Raw genomic sequence first — 17,411 nt, forward strand, 5'->3', positions numbered from 1 at the left:
GCCTGAAACAAGGTGGTGCCTTACGACAGCGTTTCTCTCTGTATAAGGTGGCTACTTTCACAAAAGATGTTGTGCCAGAAGAAGAGACTCACTGACCATCGGTAGGCTACAGGCCCACATTCACAGACCCAGTTTCATCGTCCCGTAAATCTTCCGCTACGAAGAAAAATGCCACAGCCATCATCACCGTCATCACTTAACACTAAATCGATACAAAGCAGGCAACGCTATCAGGAAATCGGTCATCTGCATCTGCGCGTGCTCAAAAGATGCAAAACCTCGCGATCAGCTTGCGTTGCTGGCGTCAATAGCCGACTGATATCTGCAACGTGTAGTAACAAATTGCAGGTGTGACAGCGAGCGCATGCAACGGTGAAAAGGTGCACGTTTGACCCTCGCATACTGAACAACCCATCTTTATTTTCTAATAATTCACGAAGAGAAAAAAAGGCCACTTCAATCACCATCAGCATTATACTCTAACGCAACCGGAGCTCAATGATTGGTCAATTAATAACCTTGACTAATCATGCCCAGTAAACCTACCTTGACGCACACTACGGGTGAAACCGCTGCTTCAGTCCCAGCTTAAGTGCGGGCACCTGGGAGAAGACTCACTACACTGTCCTGTTCACGCGAGCACAGAATACGCGTTACGCATGAACTATTGCGGGGAACAATCCGCAGGGTCAGCCTCGTAACTCCGCAAAACTAGATTAATTCGAGGTGAAAGCGTTCCAGAAATTTTCTGGCTAGATGAGTGGAACTCGCTGGATGCCAGTGAGTGCAAAATAAATATCTCGGATCATGCAGTTGTGTCGTGGTTAACTCACACGCCATTGTTTCTCGCGAAAACGTCAAGTACACAAGCTTTCATAAAGAAGGCACATTCGCAAGGAGTCATGATTGAGGAAGTAGTAAGAGAGCCGACACAGGTATAATCTTTGAGTCCCATAAAGGCGAAGCTTGATTCGCGGCGCCGGTAATTTTCACGGATGCGTGGCCTTTATTCTTTCCGCCAGAGGCCAACACAGCTACACCGAATGCCGCGACAGCAGCAGCCTTCAGGCGCCGGGTCGGGCTTTGCCTCCCTCGTCGTCCATGTAGGCAAGCCTGTTGTCGAGCCAGTTCTCGATGACCCGCGCGTTTTTGCGCACCCAGTTGATGTTGGCCCTGGCCAATTCAAGCGCCGTCTGGAAAGTGCGCGTCAACTTCTTGGCCGTCTTCTTGCTCTCCACGTTGGTCGTGAAAAAGTGCTCCATCTACGCACCATAGAAACGAAGCTTCTGCCAGTCAGAGAACTTACATTCCGCCGTATTCGCCACCTTGTCAGCTCTAACTGGCCCAAAGGGCTGCCTCTCTGATCGGCTCAAGATGTCGACGTTACAGAATCGGAGAAATGTCCAGATAGCACTCGAGGACTATGCAGCTGAAATCGGACTGGATTAGGCATGATGCCGTAATGCCGAAGGCTACGAATGTAGGTGCGCTAGGTATTTCTCCACTTGTCCACTTGCTCGTTTGCATTCAAATTTCGCGTAGCTGCATAATTTCATAGCGGCCGCAGCCAAATACGATGTTCAGGGGCCGTCGATAGACTTTTTCGTTTAATATCACTCAAAAGTGCGTTTTAGTGAAAAACGGCAAATACGTTGCTTTTGGAGGGGCGCTTGTTTGCAGCAATTTCTTTACATAGCACATTGTGATATTTTTTTGTTTGTGATGTACATCTTTTCTTTTCACCTTAAGGGCCTAAAGGTGAGTCACATACAAATGGGTTGATAACTCTACAAAAAATTGCGTTACATATGGAAATACGAAAAAGAAATTCCTAATAGCGTTAGCAAGTGCATCAATTTGCGAACATATTACACAGATTCGTTGAAGCAGAACACGGTAAAATAATTACTCGACCAGCGGGATTCGCCAACTTTAAAACAGAAAACTAGAAAATTCGAGGCACAGTCAAACTGCAGGCCGACTGCATTGTATTACATGGCCTGTATAGACGTTACACCATTGACAGTGAGAGGTTTCTTATAATTATATTGCGCGTGAAAATAAAAGATTTGTTCATTCCGCGGAGGGCGACAACAAATGCGGATTAGCGGAAAGCTGTGGGCTAAGGCTAGCAGAGGTTGTAATGTGTGGTTTAATGGTATTGGATGAGCAAACAGAAACAGCAAGTAGATAAAGTAGGTGGTAAACAAATGAATGCCGAACGCGTATTTGCCTTGAGCGATTTGATATGCGGGGACCTAATATAGCGATATTTAGCACGTACACTAAAAGGGTAACTTCGAATGTTTTCTTTTCTTATATGATTCAACTGGATTATTAGGCTCGTGCGTGCCAGAAAAAAAACGTACCTGTTTCAGGTCCTCGCTCTTGCGAATGCCTTGAATCGAAAACCAGATGGTGTCCTTTAGTGATGGGCTCTGGCCATACCTACGGATTGTAGAACACACATGCCGATCGGATATTGCAGAGAGGTAACCGTCGTAAACCCACACAGAGAGCGACAATTGAGACACATTTCATCTGCAACTAGGTGTTTAGCATTGCCGCATACTGCACAAATATTTCATTAATTCTTATCGATGACAGAGTTCCGCGCAAATGTACTGTTGCGTCGTACACCGCAGGGTGTAGTCGAATACAGCCGCATCTTCAAACATATGATCGACTGAGCCACTATATAGACAGCTACGTAATAATACAGAAGGCTGGCAGACGGGAGATGGTGCTGGTGACCGCGCTTTGGTAAGAGTATAATAATAATTATAGGTAACTGAAAGAACGAAGAAAAATGGCTGTGGCTTAGCTAAGGTTAAGCCCAGGATGCGAAGCATACTAGCCTTTATTTTAGTTGTTGAACCACTGTTTAGCCTGGTGAACTGCTGTTGCTTGGCTATATTTGGTTCAGCTAGACGAAGAAACAACTCATGCGTTACTCTGCTTCGCCTTCAAGAGTGGAACGCGACAGCGTTCCCGTCGACCCGCCAAGGGGAGTAAGACAATGGGCTACGGCGCAGCGACTATGCGCCCCGCATTGGACGCGGTGAGCGTCGAGCAACGCAGCGTTCGGCGCGGCAACGAAATGTGCGCCTGAGCAAGCGACGCACGAGAACAGCTCGTTTCTAAGGCAACACCGCATTCACTAGAGGCGCTTTTGTACCGCTTTGAAGCATCGTACTCGTGGCTCAGTGGTAGCATCTCCGTGTCACACTCCGGAGACCCTGGTTCGATTCCCACCCAGCCCATCTTGCAAGAGTGTAGCCAAAGCCACCTAGAAATTTCGTTGTCGCGCCGAACGCTGCGTTGCTCGACGCTCACCGCGTCCGATCAAAGCCACCTAGAAAATGTCTAGCAGAGGCAAGCACAGCTGCTTATATACCGCCGCAACGGCGCGAGTTGGAGCCCCGTTTCTCCTCTGTCGTGACGTCACGGTGTCACGTGGTATGGCATGGGGTCAAAGGTCATTGAAGGCAACACCGCCGCGCCTGAGGAGCTGGGTTGTGCTCTCGTAATATGCTTCGCATAAAAATAATGCTAACACCCCCAAACTCCTAAATCAAGACTTGGGCTGAGAGATGGAGCAGCACACTGTGGTGTAAAGGTTATACACAGAAATAAGGTGCCTCAAAAAGGCTGGCCAACGTTTCGATAGGAGAACCTATCTTCCTCAAAGGCGGCCTCGTCATCCTGGGCATGTTAGTTTTAACGGGTTAGTAGAGCGGCGTCACGTGCGGTTGTCTCCCTTTCCACAGTCTGCCCCCGCCGACAACAACTGCACGTGACGTCATTCGATCTACTAACCCGTTCAAACTAGCATGCCGACGATGACGAACCCGTCTTTGATGAAGATAGTTCCTGCTACCGAAGCGTCGGCCAGACTTTCTGAGGCCCCTTATCCCTGTGTATACCTTTTATACCTTACCTATAGGATTTCTTTCGTCATCCAGCTGCCCTCCCAAGTAGACGAGGGAGTAAAACCGGCTGAACAAGAACACCCATTCATCAAGTGCTTCTCTACTCGAAACCCCTAAACTCGCGGAGGCCTAACCTGGGCGAGAAGAGAACGCATTGAGGATGGAGCTTAGCACGCACTGGAAATAGGTGGGCAGCACGTTCACCTAACAGTATGTTACCCCTCTTTCCTGTTCTGTTGTTTCTTCATACGGCTTCGAGTTTTGTCTTCCATAATAAGTGCGAGCGAACTGTACTTGCAACAATTAGCTAGTGAAGTGTTACACGCTCAGTTAATAGTGCTATACAGCTGAGCCTTGTAGGGCGGCTGTAGCTCTCACGCCGCCACGCGTAAACTTGTAGCACGCACGCATCCGGCGCTTGATTCGCCCGGCATCAGGGCCAACATTCGCGACTGCCTGTCTACCAACATCGCAAAGAAACCGCTTAGATTGCCTCTGTACTTACGGTACTTCTGAATATCCGAGGCTGCATTATCCTTCAATGTTATCTGGCAGTATTCAGAACTACGACGAAGGAGTAAAGAGGCGGAAAGAGACCTTATTAAGGACATATGTGGCCAATTGTACAGCGACCTGCGTTTTTAATATAACGCCATAAAAAGAGAGAACAGCTTTGTTCTCGGTCAAATTTCTCCCCAAGATTACGTGTTTTGGTCCGTGTCGTTTAACGAAACGGGTGGCATCGTTGTTTGCATAACTCGCTGCAGGTAGGGAAACATTTGGCGCCTCTGCAACATCCCGCTTCTACGATAGCGAGGCGCGCATACAACTGTGACTTTTACCTATCTATTTGCTTTTAGTTTTTTTTTTACCAATAAACCAAGCAAGCGAAAATGTCAGGTGCTTTGTCAAGCAATGCAGGTCAGAAAGTTCAATCTTGTTGCTAGTAACGGAAATATTTTGTTTCAGCACTCGTAGAGTAAAAACGCATGTCACTGTAATTGTTGAAAGCATTACAGCTTATAACTGTATAGAGCACCGGCGTGGTCGGCAGCAGTAACTTCGTGATCTCTGGGACCGGATAGCGTGAGCCCTATCACCTCACGGCAGAGACAACGCATAATGTTATCTATAGCGCATTCCATGAGTTTTCTTTTGGTGAAAACCTCGTTCTGTTTTTAGAGCGACAGCTCTACTACTCCAGCTACAAACCCAGAAAACACTTGGTTCTGTAAATATGACCTTCAAGCTCAGCCGAGGTCAAACTGGGACTTAGCCTGCCACTACCGGCGGCTGCTGTGTAAGACGCGTGGGCGCCCATATCTTCAAAGCGATCTGCGATGTGGACAATGTGCGCAGAGTGGTGGTAGCCTCGTAGGCGCTGTGCTTTTGGTTCGCGTTGAAGCGAGATGCAACATGAAGGTTAATTCGCTCGCTGCTGCTGCTGCGCCGAGCAGCGTCTGTGTCCTTTCCCAAAGCAAGCAAAACCGTACTATCGCTCGAAAGACTTAGTTTAACCGCGTTCAACCACTGCAATTTGCTTTTCTCACTTGTCCAGCAGCGTCTTCCAGTTTTCAATGAAGAACTTGAGGGTGAGGTCGCTGCCCTTGTTCGAGTAGGATGCACTCTCGAAGAAGTACCCCAGAGAGTTTTCCACGTTTTTATTCAGGGTCGTCATGTTGCGCATAGAGAAGGACAGCAAGCTGCAAGCAGAAAATTTCTCCAAGAAATAAGTATTCGCCGGAAACAATTTCCACGCGTACGCGTTGAAGCATGGATGAAGAGGAACACTGACCCATGAACTATCACCGTGATATCACCGTGATATGAACTATCAACTTTATCGAAACTGAGTCTGTATTCATAAAACGGTTCATACGCTAGAAATCTTCGTAAGAACAGATGCTAACTTGTTACGACATTGGTAATATCATTAGCGAAGGCAACTTTGTGAATTCCACCCCTGATAATTAGTCAACAGATCAGTCAGAAGCCCTAATAATTAATACTGGGATGACTTTAGCCGTCCTTCTCATCTTCTAAATTAAATGTCCTTGGTTTTGAACAATGTTCGTTATTCATAAGCGATAACACAAACTTTAAGCCATCTTCATTTCTCCTGTCTGGCAGTAAAACATCACCTTCACTGGCACTAAAATGTCACCAATACTTAAAGAAAAGAAAGAAATGGTTTACTTAATTCCGAGATAGCTTCAAAAAGTGCGTTTCTCAATAAATATACTAAGCTGTCAATATTACTCGAGACTGTCAAGAGCGTCGCCGAACTTGTTGGTTTTCGTAGCGGTTCACCAAAAAGCTGCATAAATAAACAGAAGAAATAAAACAGAAGAAATGTTTAAAACTATATTCGTTTCGCCACGATTACTACGGAAAGATATTGATCTTACATCACATAGGCATGGTCATTGCAGATGTCGTATTTTATTATTCTGCAAAAAAAAATTTGGGCCGTAGACTGGCTTCGATATCAGGACTAAGATCAGCCAATTTAAGTCATTGCCTTTCCTCTCGATACGTTCTTCAACCTTTTTCGCAATAGTTGTTTTTCCTTGTTTTTTCAATGATGTAGCTCTTTTCGAATCACCTTAATCTTTTTAACTCCGATTTATCTACTGACAGGTTCATCGGACATGTCCAGGTTCATCGGACACCGGTCCATGGTACGAGTAATGCACAACTGCTTTTCAAGACTACTATGCCAAATTTCTGAGTTCATGGGAACACCATCCAACGCTCGAAACCGAGGCACTGCTTTCCAGGAACTGCGACGTGGTAACCCAGGAACAACACGAAAATCTATCTACAGATTTCAGTGTTTTCACGCGCTCAGGTGCAGACAAAACTTGCTGAGTGCTTTGAGAACCACTTTCTCGGAATAATATACCGGGTGTTTACATGTCCATGAACACTTTAAAAATATTTAAAGGTTGCCTGTGGCAGACAGCACAATTCTAGTTCACGAGCTGGTCTACATGAAGGCGCGGACATTACTTGCAAAAAATTTTTTTAATGCATAAACGACTAATTAACAGTAATTCGCTAATTAAGTTTTCATTAATTACATGATCATCCATATTGCAAGTTACACATTGCAGCAGTGGAGTTTGCAAGGCGGATCCACTCGGAACGAATTTTCGGGATCAAACTAGTTTCGAGATATTAGTTTCCGATTACACGCAAAGTGTCTTGGGCGGTCATTCGCACAGCAATTTGGCGCGCATTTGCGGGCTTCTTTCACGCTCGGAAAAACTTTCATGTAGCTCGTATCGAGCAACAGAAAACTGTATCTGGAGTTTTTCATGTCGCTCTAACATTTTCTCGTTGACACTTTTCATCTAGTTAAGATATTTCAGATGTTCACTAACTAATTGGGTCTAATTATTAATTAGGTGAAATGAAAAGCTAATTTGAGTATCTCTAAGCGACGGCAAACGACATACCTTGGTTCTGTCCAGCTACGTGGTATTCGCATATTTTTGAACTCTGGCTAAAAATAGCTGGGACACCCTGTATAAGCACAGCTGCCGATCAAGCATTTATAAGATCTGAGCTTAAAAACCCTTAGATTAAGCATGCATAAGAATACGAGCCCTTGTAGCTTATGAATTGATGCCAGTTTCGTACAGCTGTTAGGTCAAGCTCACTGACAACTGTCTCTGTCCATCTGCGTCGGCAAGCAAGCATATAGTGCAGTCCTCAAGCAGGAGGCCGCGAGGCCGTCTCACCTGAGCAGGTTCTTGGTCTCGCCAGTGCATCCCAGGGCGCTCACGATGACGTGGGCCTCTTCCACGCTGCTGGCGTCGCGGATGTGGTCGGCCAGGAAGCGCCAGTCGGTGTTGTCGCCCAGCCGAATGCCATGACACAGCGTCACCAACGTGCCAGTCAGGTCGCGCCTCAGAGCACTGAGTCGATATAAGCGCGTGGCATACATGCACCTCTCGACTTCATCAATGCGGTGGTGCTAACGCCAGCAGCCCCGACTGCAAGTGTCCGCGATGGGGCTCCCCGCTCTCGGCAAATAGCGTACTGCAGCTAGCAGCGTGTTCATTTCGGCCGGTAGGTACGTCTTGTCGAACAGCAGAGTTTTGAACAGCGCGACGCGGGACGAAGAAAAGAAGCACAGGCGTTGACGTACAACCAAATCCTTTCTTTACAAAAGTAACATATAAAGGCATGAGAAAGGCAACAGAAAAAGAGGGGGGGGGGGAGAATAGGGAAAGGAAAAATAAAGTGCCACTTTATTGTATTACGTTCCTCATGCCTTTATATGCCGCTTTTGCAAATAAAGCGTTTAATAAAGGTAGTAGTTCTGCGGAAACCCGTAAGGTGGAGAGAAGTAATGAATAAAGGGAAAATCAGACATCCACCCGTTCGTAGCAATTGCTGCGAACGGGTGGAACGGGAGTCTACATAGTGAGGCAACTATGAGGCTTTTCTTTCGAGGAACCCGCATGGGTTTCCTTTGTAGCAATTGCTACGAACAGGTGGATGTCTGATTTTCCCTTTATTCAAAGCGTTTATTTGTACGTCAGCGCTTTGTCCTATAGATATGCCTCTTCGTCCTTTGTCGAGCTCTTTAAAATTATGTTGTTTGACCTACCTACAGGGCTCTCTTATTTTTGTCTCTTCACCGGTGTCCCCGTTTTCGGAATTAATAAAGCAAAACCTTTGTATTTTCACTTTTCGGCAAAAATTTGTGTCCCTTCATGCAGCCCGCTGTCTCCTGCCAACGGAACACTATGATCCATCAATGCAAAAAAAAAAAATTAAGAATACACAGATTTGGACAACATTGCGGAATCGCAACCTAATTTGCAGCGAAGCTGTTTCTCTCGAGTAGTTACATAATATGTTGGCCGCCTATGGCTCAGCGGTTGGAAACTTTGCCCGCATATATCGCTTTCGAGCCCTTTAGGAAATTAGTTGCAAAGACTGTATTTGATCCACACACATTTCTCTTCGCATACAAATTTTCCGTAGTGTTCCCCCAATATTCACTTTACAGTTCTACTAGGACAGAGGGATAAATTCTTCACCATTCGCAGGGCACACGCAAAACATTCCAGGTCGCTTGCATACTTAGTCTACTGCTGAGGCTGCAATTAGATCACCAACTTTGAACTCCTCTTACACATTATCCATATGCTGCCCCTAGTTTAACGAAAACAACTTACTAGGCTGCAGTACCAAGGAACGTGTCCCAGCACGCCCATTTCACGCTAATGCTGTACTTGTGCTACACATCGATGCAAGCAAGTTCTAAAGACAACGAACAAGTAGTCTCCCATCTTGACCGAACCTCACACAACGGAATTCCTAGTGTCCCTCCCCCCCCCCCCCTCCACGCCCGAAGAAAGAATGCTGAATAGTGAACGAGCAGCGCAAGACGACGCAACGAAATGTAGGGCGACACGCAGAGCGCTACGCATTTTGTCGAACGTTTCGGGTGCAGTCTTCTGTGCTGCTGGATCGCTCTTCAGTGCATGCATACCAAGGGGCCCACTTCAACAGTTTTCTGCAGTTCAAAATAAACATGTTCCTTCCAGTTGCCTACAAGCTAGGACGCAATAAGTTTGTTCAGTCACGGTGAGTCAGCGGCATGAGGTATAGCACACAGAGGCCCTCGTGATAATTAGCCACCGTTATGTGTGCTAACCCTCCAGTTTACTTAGCGCTTGCAACGGTGTACTATTCGTTCACGATTATGTTGCTTGAAGCGGTTGTAGGTCTGCTCCGTACACATTTAGCTCTAGTTTCCTACTCACTCTTTCAAGAGAACCGGGCTGTTCATGAAGGTTTTGAAGTTGCGCAGGCACTTCTCGATGCAAGGTTGATAGTTGTATTGGCAGGACCAGAAGACAACGTCTTTCCGGATCATCCTGCGAAGAAATGTTGGTTGTAAAACATATCACAGCCGGTGTTAGACCATTTCGGCAAGCGACGAAAAGCGGAGCCTCACTTTTCCAGCATGCTTTCATTTGCTTGGCCTTCCCAGAGCAACCGATCGAAGTGGAATTTCAACAGCCCGTTCATGTAAGTCTGCACAGGAAGAATAAAATCCGACACTCAGGCGCTCTTGTGTGATATAGGACAGATCAGGTCGGATGCAGCAGACCAGTGTGTCTTCTGAGCTGAGTGAATGTTGACAAGATAGGCGTATTTGCGCTAAAGATGTGCACTAAAAAACGCTCTCCTTTTTTTAACTATATGAACGCATTTGCGACGCTAATTATTCACTACATTGCAACTCGCCCTTTTTTGCGAAACCACCGTAAACTGCGACTGTCAATATTTGACAAGTTTCTGCAATAACGACTCGCCACTCCGGGCCGCCTCGACGATCCTTGCGATGCGTCTACACTGCGAGACGGAACCACTGAGCCCGCAGCAACTTGCTCAAGGTGTTATTTCAGGTTTATGCAATCTAACTGAACATTCCTATAGTTGCCGCGACTTTCCCGCATTATCCCCTAAACATCTAAGCTATTGCAGGCGAAATGAAGCTCATCTCGGCTCTGGCATCAGCGCTAGTTTAACCTTGGTTAATTCCCCCTCTACACCGTCGCAAGTGCGCATGAGCGTAACAGCGGCGGTTGAGGGAAACGCGACACGCGCGCCCCCTACCTGCCACTTGGCGTAGAAGTCGGTAGCCCGCAACCGGGCGTCGAGCACCTCGACCGCGTTTAGCGACGCTTTGAGCGGCGCGTACGCCGTCTCCCGGCGCACGTAGTCGAGAATGTCCATGGCCACCGCGTAGCTCAAGTCTCCCGAGCTGCGCGCAGCGAATGGGGCACCGCTGAATCATTGTACAACACAGGTCGCGGACACAGGAGCATCCAACAACGTTCAAATTTTTCAATGGACTTTCGTTCAGCGCATCACACGAGAGTAGGCCGACGAGCGCACATCTCCGTTCTCGCTACGTGGAGCGTTGCTTTTGCGCCCCGTGCGCCATCCGACGACACACAGGGCCAGCGAGGATGCTCCGACAGGCCTCGCCGACTCTGGCGCAAAAGCAGCGCCAGCACTGGCGGCGCAGCAGGAAAACGACGTGCCTTGAGAGGAACCTTTAGCTCGAGAACCATTTGAATACACGGGAACAAAGGAATCATTTTCCTCGGCGTCCGTTGCATTCAATTATGATTTGTTGCATTTAAAAGAAAGAAAAAACTAAAATAAGTTTAAATCCAGATCGTCCGAAGCAGGTATTTTATTTGGGCCATCAACTTTTATATGAATTACCTATGAAGGCACAAAATTTTCCCGCGAAAATGTAGCGTCACATTCATAGCTCTGTAACTGAGAATTAACAAACGTGTCCACCGCATCTCTCTAAAGCGGGAATAAATATTTTATACATCGTTCTGAATCATGCAAATAACTTGCACATAAGACTGAATTATACCATGATTTTTAGTAGGAAAATACAGAAAAGCTATGCGACATCCGAGAACGGCAACTATTATTTCCATTGGTCGGTAATTTTCTTCTCATTATGCACAAGTGAAGGTGAGCTGGCGCACAATTAACTATACGGGCCGATGAGTAGTGATGTGAGGCAGTGCACATGCCTGAATTCGCAAATCCTGCTCTTTTTTCTGCCGGCGCGGTGAAATTTTCACCGTAATTTACACGAACGACGCGTGGTGGCTGTATAGGACAATGCGAAGTGCATCGTTCTGGTACTCAAATTATCGTTAGTGCCTGAGCGATTTTCGGAAAGAATTTTGCATTGTAAAAAAAATTCGTCTTCATATAAGCACCTATCATTCCTTTACAGAGAGAAATGCGATATCATTTTAGGACACGAATAGTACAACCGGCAGAACAGAGAGCAGCAGCGAATTTGCTATCAAGATAGAAGCCACGAAAGGAAAAAGCGCACGGCTAAGCAAGGAGCGAGGCAGCTTCCACAATGTTCCGTGTCCTCGTAACTCTCAGGTCATGGCGTCGAGATGCATCTATTTCCGTGTACAGGATCTGAAGTTAGTTCGTAGGAAAATATATAGTAATGAATTATGTAGCGCTCTGCCGTTTGTCAGCATCTATTCTAGTCTTCCAAAGGCTCGGACTTCAATTTAGAGCGTAAAAAGAGTGCTTCAAAAATTCGCGTCCTTACTCCTTCGACGCAGTCAAGTAGGTCGTTTCCAATTTTCTCGCCAACAAATGAACTGCACTTTGACTAAATAAAACATGACTCTTTCGGCAAAACAGAGTTTATTTGTCAACATGATCTTGGATTGTAGCCGCAGCATAAGAACATGACAAGGTATCCAGACATCAGTTAAACAAATCAGGAGGTAGGGACGTCAACAAAGGAAACAACAGAAAGACACTACTTCACATTAGCACACGTGTTGTGAAGATACTGAAATTCGCATTCTAACAGAGACAAAGATGCATGGCTAACGCAAGTCTCTCATAATCTTTTAATGTGGAATGCCTTGATTATTTCCCGTGTGGTTTGTGTCTTGAAAGAATTTTTGTGTATTCAAACAAAGGTTTACAGACGCAATTGAAACAACGTGACGCTAGATGTGAAGCATTAGTGTCGTTAAGTGAATGTTTGTGTTCTTTTAGTCTTATATTAATGCACCTGCCGCTTTGTCCAATGTAAGTCTTCCCGCACTTGAGTGGAATCTGATAAACTATACCAGTGTTACAAGGCACAAGAGGAGACGCATGTCTAACGCCGCAATCATCATTTCTTTTTTTGCCACTCTTTTCAAGTTTACTATTTATCATAGCGCACATGATAGACAACTTGCGGGGGGCCGTGAAAGCTGTATCGACGTCATATCTATTGGCCACGTCCCGTAAACCATGGGATAATCGATGTACATCGGGCACCACAGCAAAGCTTTCTTCTTTTTTCTGTTTTTCTTGTTTCTTAGCGGGGCTTTTTACCCATTTTAAAAGCTTTTCACAGGTTAGTGATAATAAATGCACAGGATAACCAGCCTTCTCGAGCCTATCTATTTGTCGTGAAAAACTTGTGTGAAAAAAAAAAACTTGTGAAAAATATTGTGTGGACACGACTTGGTAATGGCAGACTTAAGAGCTGAGTAAGCTATCCCCTGTTTAACAAGTTTGGAATGACAAGAAGAAAATTCAAGCAGTGGTTCCTTTGCCCTAGGCGAATAGTGCCAACAGTCGTGCTCCTCCTGGAACGTTATGCACAGATCTAAAAACTGTAATTTGTTGTTCTGGATAAGCTCAAGCGTGAAACCTAGACCCCCACCACATTTCCTAAAACTTTTAAAATATCCGTAACTTTCTTGGTGCAGTTATTGCGAGAGCAAAGCACCAGGTAATCATCTAGGTATCTAAAGGCATGCACATCCAATTCCTTAAGATTGTTTTGTAGCTTTCCATTGACGCGACTTTGATAAATATCACCCAAAACTGGCGCACCTTTTGAACCAATGCAAACTCCTGATTTTTGTACATACATAGAACTACCCCATTTTACAAAGGTATTCTCTAGGTAGAACAACAGAAGTTCTAAGAAAGATTCCACAGGCATCCCACAGTCCTGAGTAAACCGGAACTCATCATTGTAAAACGTCACTGCTTCACTGCTTTTTTTATTTGCTTCCGTAAACGGAACTAATGTGTAGTGTTAAATAAGTAGTGACGCTCTACAATGATGAGTTCCGGTTTACTCAGGACTGTGGGATGCCTGTGGAATCTTTCTTAGAACTTTTGTTGTTCTACCTAGAGAATACCTTTGTAAAATGGGGTAGTTCTATGTATGTACAAAAATCAGGAGTTTGCATTGGTTCAAAAGGTGCGCCAGTTTTGGGTGATATTTATCAAAGTCGCGTCAATAGAAAGCTAAAAAACAATCTTAAGGAATTGGATGTGCATGCCTTTAGATACTTAGATGATTACCTGGTGCTTTGCTCTCGCGATAACTACACCAAGAAAGTTACGGATATTTTAAAAGTTTTAGGAAATGTGGTGGGGGTCTAGGTTTCACGCTTGAGCATATCCAGAACAACAAATTACAGTTTTTAGATCTGTGCATAACGTTCCAGGAGGAGCACGACTGTTGGCACTATTCGCCTAGGGCAAAGGAACCACTGCTTGAATTTTCTTCTTGTCATTCCAAACTTGTTAAACAGGGGATAGCTTACTCAGCTCTTAAGTCTGCCATTACCAAGTCGTGTCCACACAATATTTTTCACAAGTTTTTTTTTTCACACAAGTTTTTCACGACAAATAGATAGGCTCGAGAAGGCTGGTTATCCTGTGCATTTATTATCACTAACCTGTGAAAAGCTTTTAAAATGGGTAAAAAGCCCCGCTAAGAAACAAGAAAAACAGAAAAAAGAAGAAATTAGCTTTGCTGTGGTGCCCGATGTACATCGATTATCCCATGGTTTACGGGACGTGGCCAATAGATATGACGTCGATACAGCTTTCACGGCCCCCCGCAAGTTGTCTATCATGTGCGCTATGATAAATAGTAAACTTGAAAAGAGTGGCAAAAAAAGAAATGATGATTGCGGCGTTAGACATGCGTCTCCTTTTGTGCCTTGTAACACTGGTATAGTTTATCAGATTCCACTCAAGTGCGAGAAGACTTACATTGGACAAAGCGGCAGGTGCATTAATATAAGACTAAAAGAACACAAACATTCACTTAACAACACTAATGCTTCACATCTAGCGTCACGTTGTTTCAATTGCGTCTGTAAACCTTTGTTTGAATACACAAAAATTCTTTCAAGACACAAATGCCAAACCACACGGGAAATAATCAAGGCATTCCACATTAAAAGATTATGAGAGACTTGCGTTAGCCATGCATCTTTGTCTCTGTTAAAATGCGAATTTCAGTATCTTCACAACACGTGTGCTAATGTGAAGTAGTGTCTTTCTGTTGTTTCCTTCGTTGACGTCCCTACCTCCTGATATGTTTAACTGATGTCTGGATGCCTTGTCATGTTCTTATGCTGCGATTTTGTGCAATCATCTATATATATATATATATATATATATATATATATATATATATATATATATATATATATATATATATATATATATATATATATATATATATATATATATATATATATATATATATATATATATATATATATATATTCGTTTCAACAAAAATTTAGTTGAGAGTTAGCGCTGGTCCTGTCTGCTTCTAGTCTCTGTCCGCGTCCCTTCGCGCTACAAACCACGATCGTGTTACCGTACCAATTCGCCCAACTTTCTATCATTTTGCATTTGTCAAACCTGTCGTGTTTCGGCACTCTCTACATTCCTTATTTTCGCCGCTTACCTTACTCGTCACAAACGCCCGACTGTCGTGTAATGATGGCCGATATCGCTTATTTCTGATTAGCATTATTTAAAATAGATAAGGAAAGCTTGCTGCAACTGGAATATTGGTTGATTGTGGCTTCGTAACATTCAGCTAAGAGCGCCGTGGGTGGTGGACCCGGGGCGTGTTGGCGCGACTAATCTTCCAGTACGTAGCTGTCTGGCTGTCACGTAGCGCATTTTGCTAATGTAAACAAAAATGACTGAGGCATCATAAAGGTGCTATTTAAAAATGGAATGCTTTCCGTGCCTGTATTGCGGTAAAGAGCCCAGAGCAGTTCTTTCGTTAGCTGTCCAATACATGAAGCTTAACGTAATGATGAGTCAAATGTTCGTAAATGTTTTCGAATACTTGAAGTGCACACGCTAGATTCTGGTTTACACTTAGACGCCGAAGCTTACTTATTTAAGTCTCAGCACAGCAAGCCAGTTCAGTTCGAATGCTTCCGTTTCAAGCAGCGCCCGAAGCAAGGAGTAAGATACTGAGACAGGGCCTCGCTCTCAGCTCGCTTTTTGTACGCTGCTGGAAGCGAACGCATTTAAGTATTGTTTAAAGTTAATCTTAATTTGTTGTCCGTAAACCAACCTGTGGTACAGACCCGTCGTTTTCAGCAAACGTTTTCCTAGTTGGAGTCGTTAAGAACTGCTTCATCCGCATGTCGATTGCTTGCGAAGCCATGCGAGCGACCAAGCCATGCGAAGATGTGGATTTCTTGTCTTATATCGGTCCAGATAGGCAGCTACAGAAAAAGCTTATAGCTGAGATTCTAAATCGATGCGTTTTAGTTTTCGTACGAGCACATATGTATCGAGAAAGATGTATAACATTGTAAGTTCGCCGAGTTTCTTCTCTAGATAATCAAACGGCACACTTGTACCAGGGTCGTACCGTACAGCTGTCTGAAAAATTTGGGAATCTGTAGAAAACTGCATAATTGAGCAAAAAAACAATTACCAACAGCTGATCACGTTAATTTACAAAACAGCCCAAAAAGCATAACTAATCGTGGGTTCATCTGAAAAGTACCAACTAATGACATTTCAACAGGACGGACTGATGGGCTGGAAATCGTGGTATTGGCACGTAACACCCCATAATTTTTTTTTTTTTGCTCAGGCAGATTAAATTACTCTTAATGCATCTCATATTTGTCTTCGTAAAACACAACATCCACAGCACGCCACCCTTCATCTGAACAGTGGCTTATCAGAAGTTTGCTGAAGAACTGCTTGAAGGTGATTCCTTCATCCGGTTTCTTAACACTACACAATCCAATCCCTTGAATGAATTCTGAATCACACCGCTCATTTCTTGCCAAGGACAATGAGCCGCATTTCGATTACAACTAGCAACAAGTAATCATCTCTTCGTCCTTAATTTGGAACTGCGAAGAACCATTGCTCCTGGTTTTCTTTTGCAAGTTCCAGTTAACATCTTAGCACGCTTCCTATTCACTGACATTTTCGCACCTTGCGTCGTTGCTTTGATTAAGGATTGCTTCACACGTTTTCGTGGCCGCACTCCTGCCTTCAATTCGTCTGCCTTGCACCGCGCCAGCGAACATTGCCTTCGCAGAGGAGGAGGTGCTTTTCAGCCGCGACACGTTTCCGCACTAATTTGCAGCTGCACTTTCGCAGCTGCTTTTTCTGCAATTCCGTGATAATACATGTACAAAAAAATAATCCGTCTTACCTTTCACAACGCAACGTTTACAAATGAACCAGTGTTCTCTTAGTTTTTTTTTTCTGCTTTTTGTTGCAACAGCTACCATATTATGTTGCGTTATTTCCTTTCGTAAATGCTTTTTGTATCTCCAAGCCTTGAGCTTGTGCCATTTGTGAAGAGTAAATAAACTATGTAACGAATAAGCTAGGTCAGGCAATTATCGCTTAAAACAACGCCGTGCACGAAGGAATAAATTCTTTACGTCCACTGGAGTGCGATACGAGGTAATTAACGCATGACTATTCACAACACTCGCAGCGTTGTCCGTAGTTACTAAAGTAACCAGATCAGTTTCTGCATCGCCTTTTCTTTTCCAATCATGCCGGTCGAATGAAGTTCACAAAGAACTCAGTGCCAACAGTTTAAATAATAATCTCAGAGAGGCACTT

At 44.6% G+C, this 17,411-nt stretch overlaps 1 protein-coding gene across 2 annotated transcripts in view; it reads right to left on the reverse strand.

Moving 5' to 3' along the window:
• Positions 1-938: 938 nt before the first annotated feature.
• The window catches only part of LOC135916349 (aminopeptidase N-like), a 66,560-nt gene continuing 50,087 nt past the window's right edge, over positions 939-17,411 (reverse strand). For both annotated transcript variants that reach the window (XM_065449705.1, XM_065449706.1), the window contains 7 exons: positions 10,578-10,725; positions 9,913-9,992; positions 9,719-9,832; positions 7,679-7,855; positions 5,483-5,635; positions 2,370-2,448; positions 939-1,262 (listed from right to left, as the gene is read on the reverse strand). In XM_065449705.1, coding sequence (XP_065305777.1) covers positions 1,065-1,262; positions 2,370-2,448; positions 5,483-5,635; positions 7,679-7,855; positions 9,719-9,832; positions 9,913-9,992; positions 10,578-10,725 — 949 coding nt within the window. In that variant the 3' untranslated portion in view covers positions 939-1,064. The remainder of the gene's footprint in view (positions 1,263-2,369; positions 2,449-5,482; positions 5,636-7,678; positions 7,856-9,718; positions 9,833-9,912; positions 9,993-10,577; positions 10,726-17,411) is intronic.

The sequence above is a fragment of the Dermacentor albipictus genome, chromosome 5, assembly GCF_038994185.2.
Source record: "Dermacentor albipictus isolate Rhodes 1998 colony chromosome 5, USDA_Dalb.pri_finalv2, whole genome shotgun sequence".
In the NCBI taxonomy this organism is placed as follows: domain Eukaryota; kingdom Metazoa; phylum Arthropoda; class Arachnida; order Ixodida; family Ixodidae; genus Dermacentor; species Dermacentor albipictus.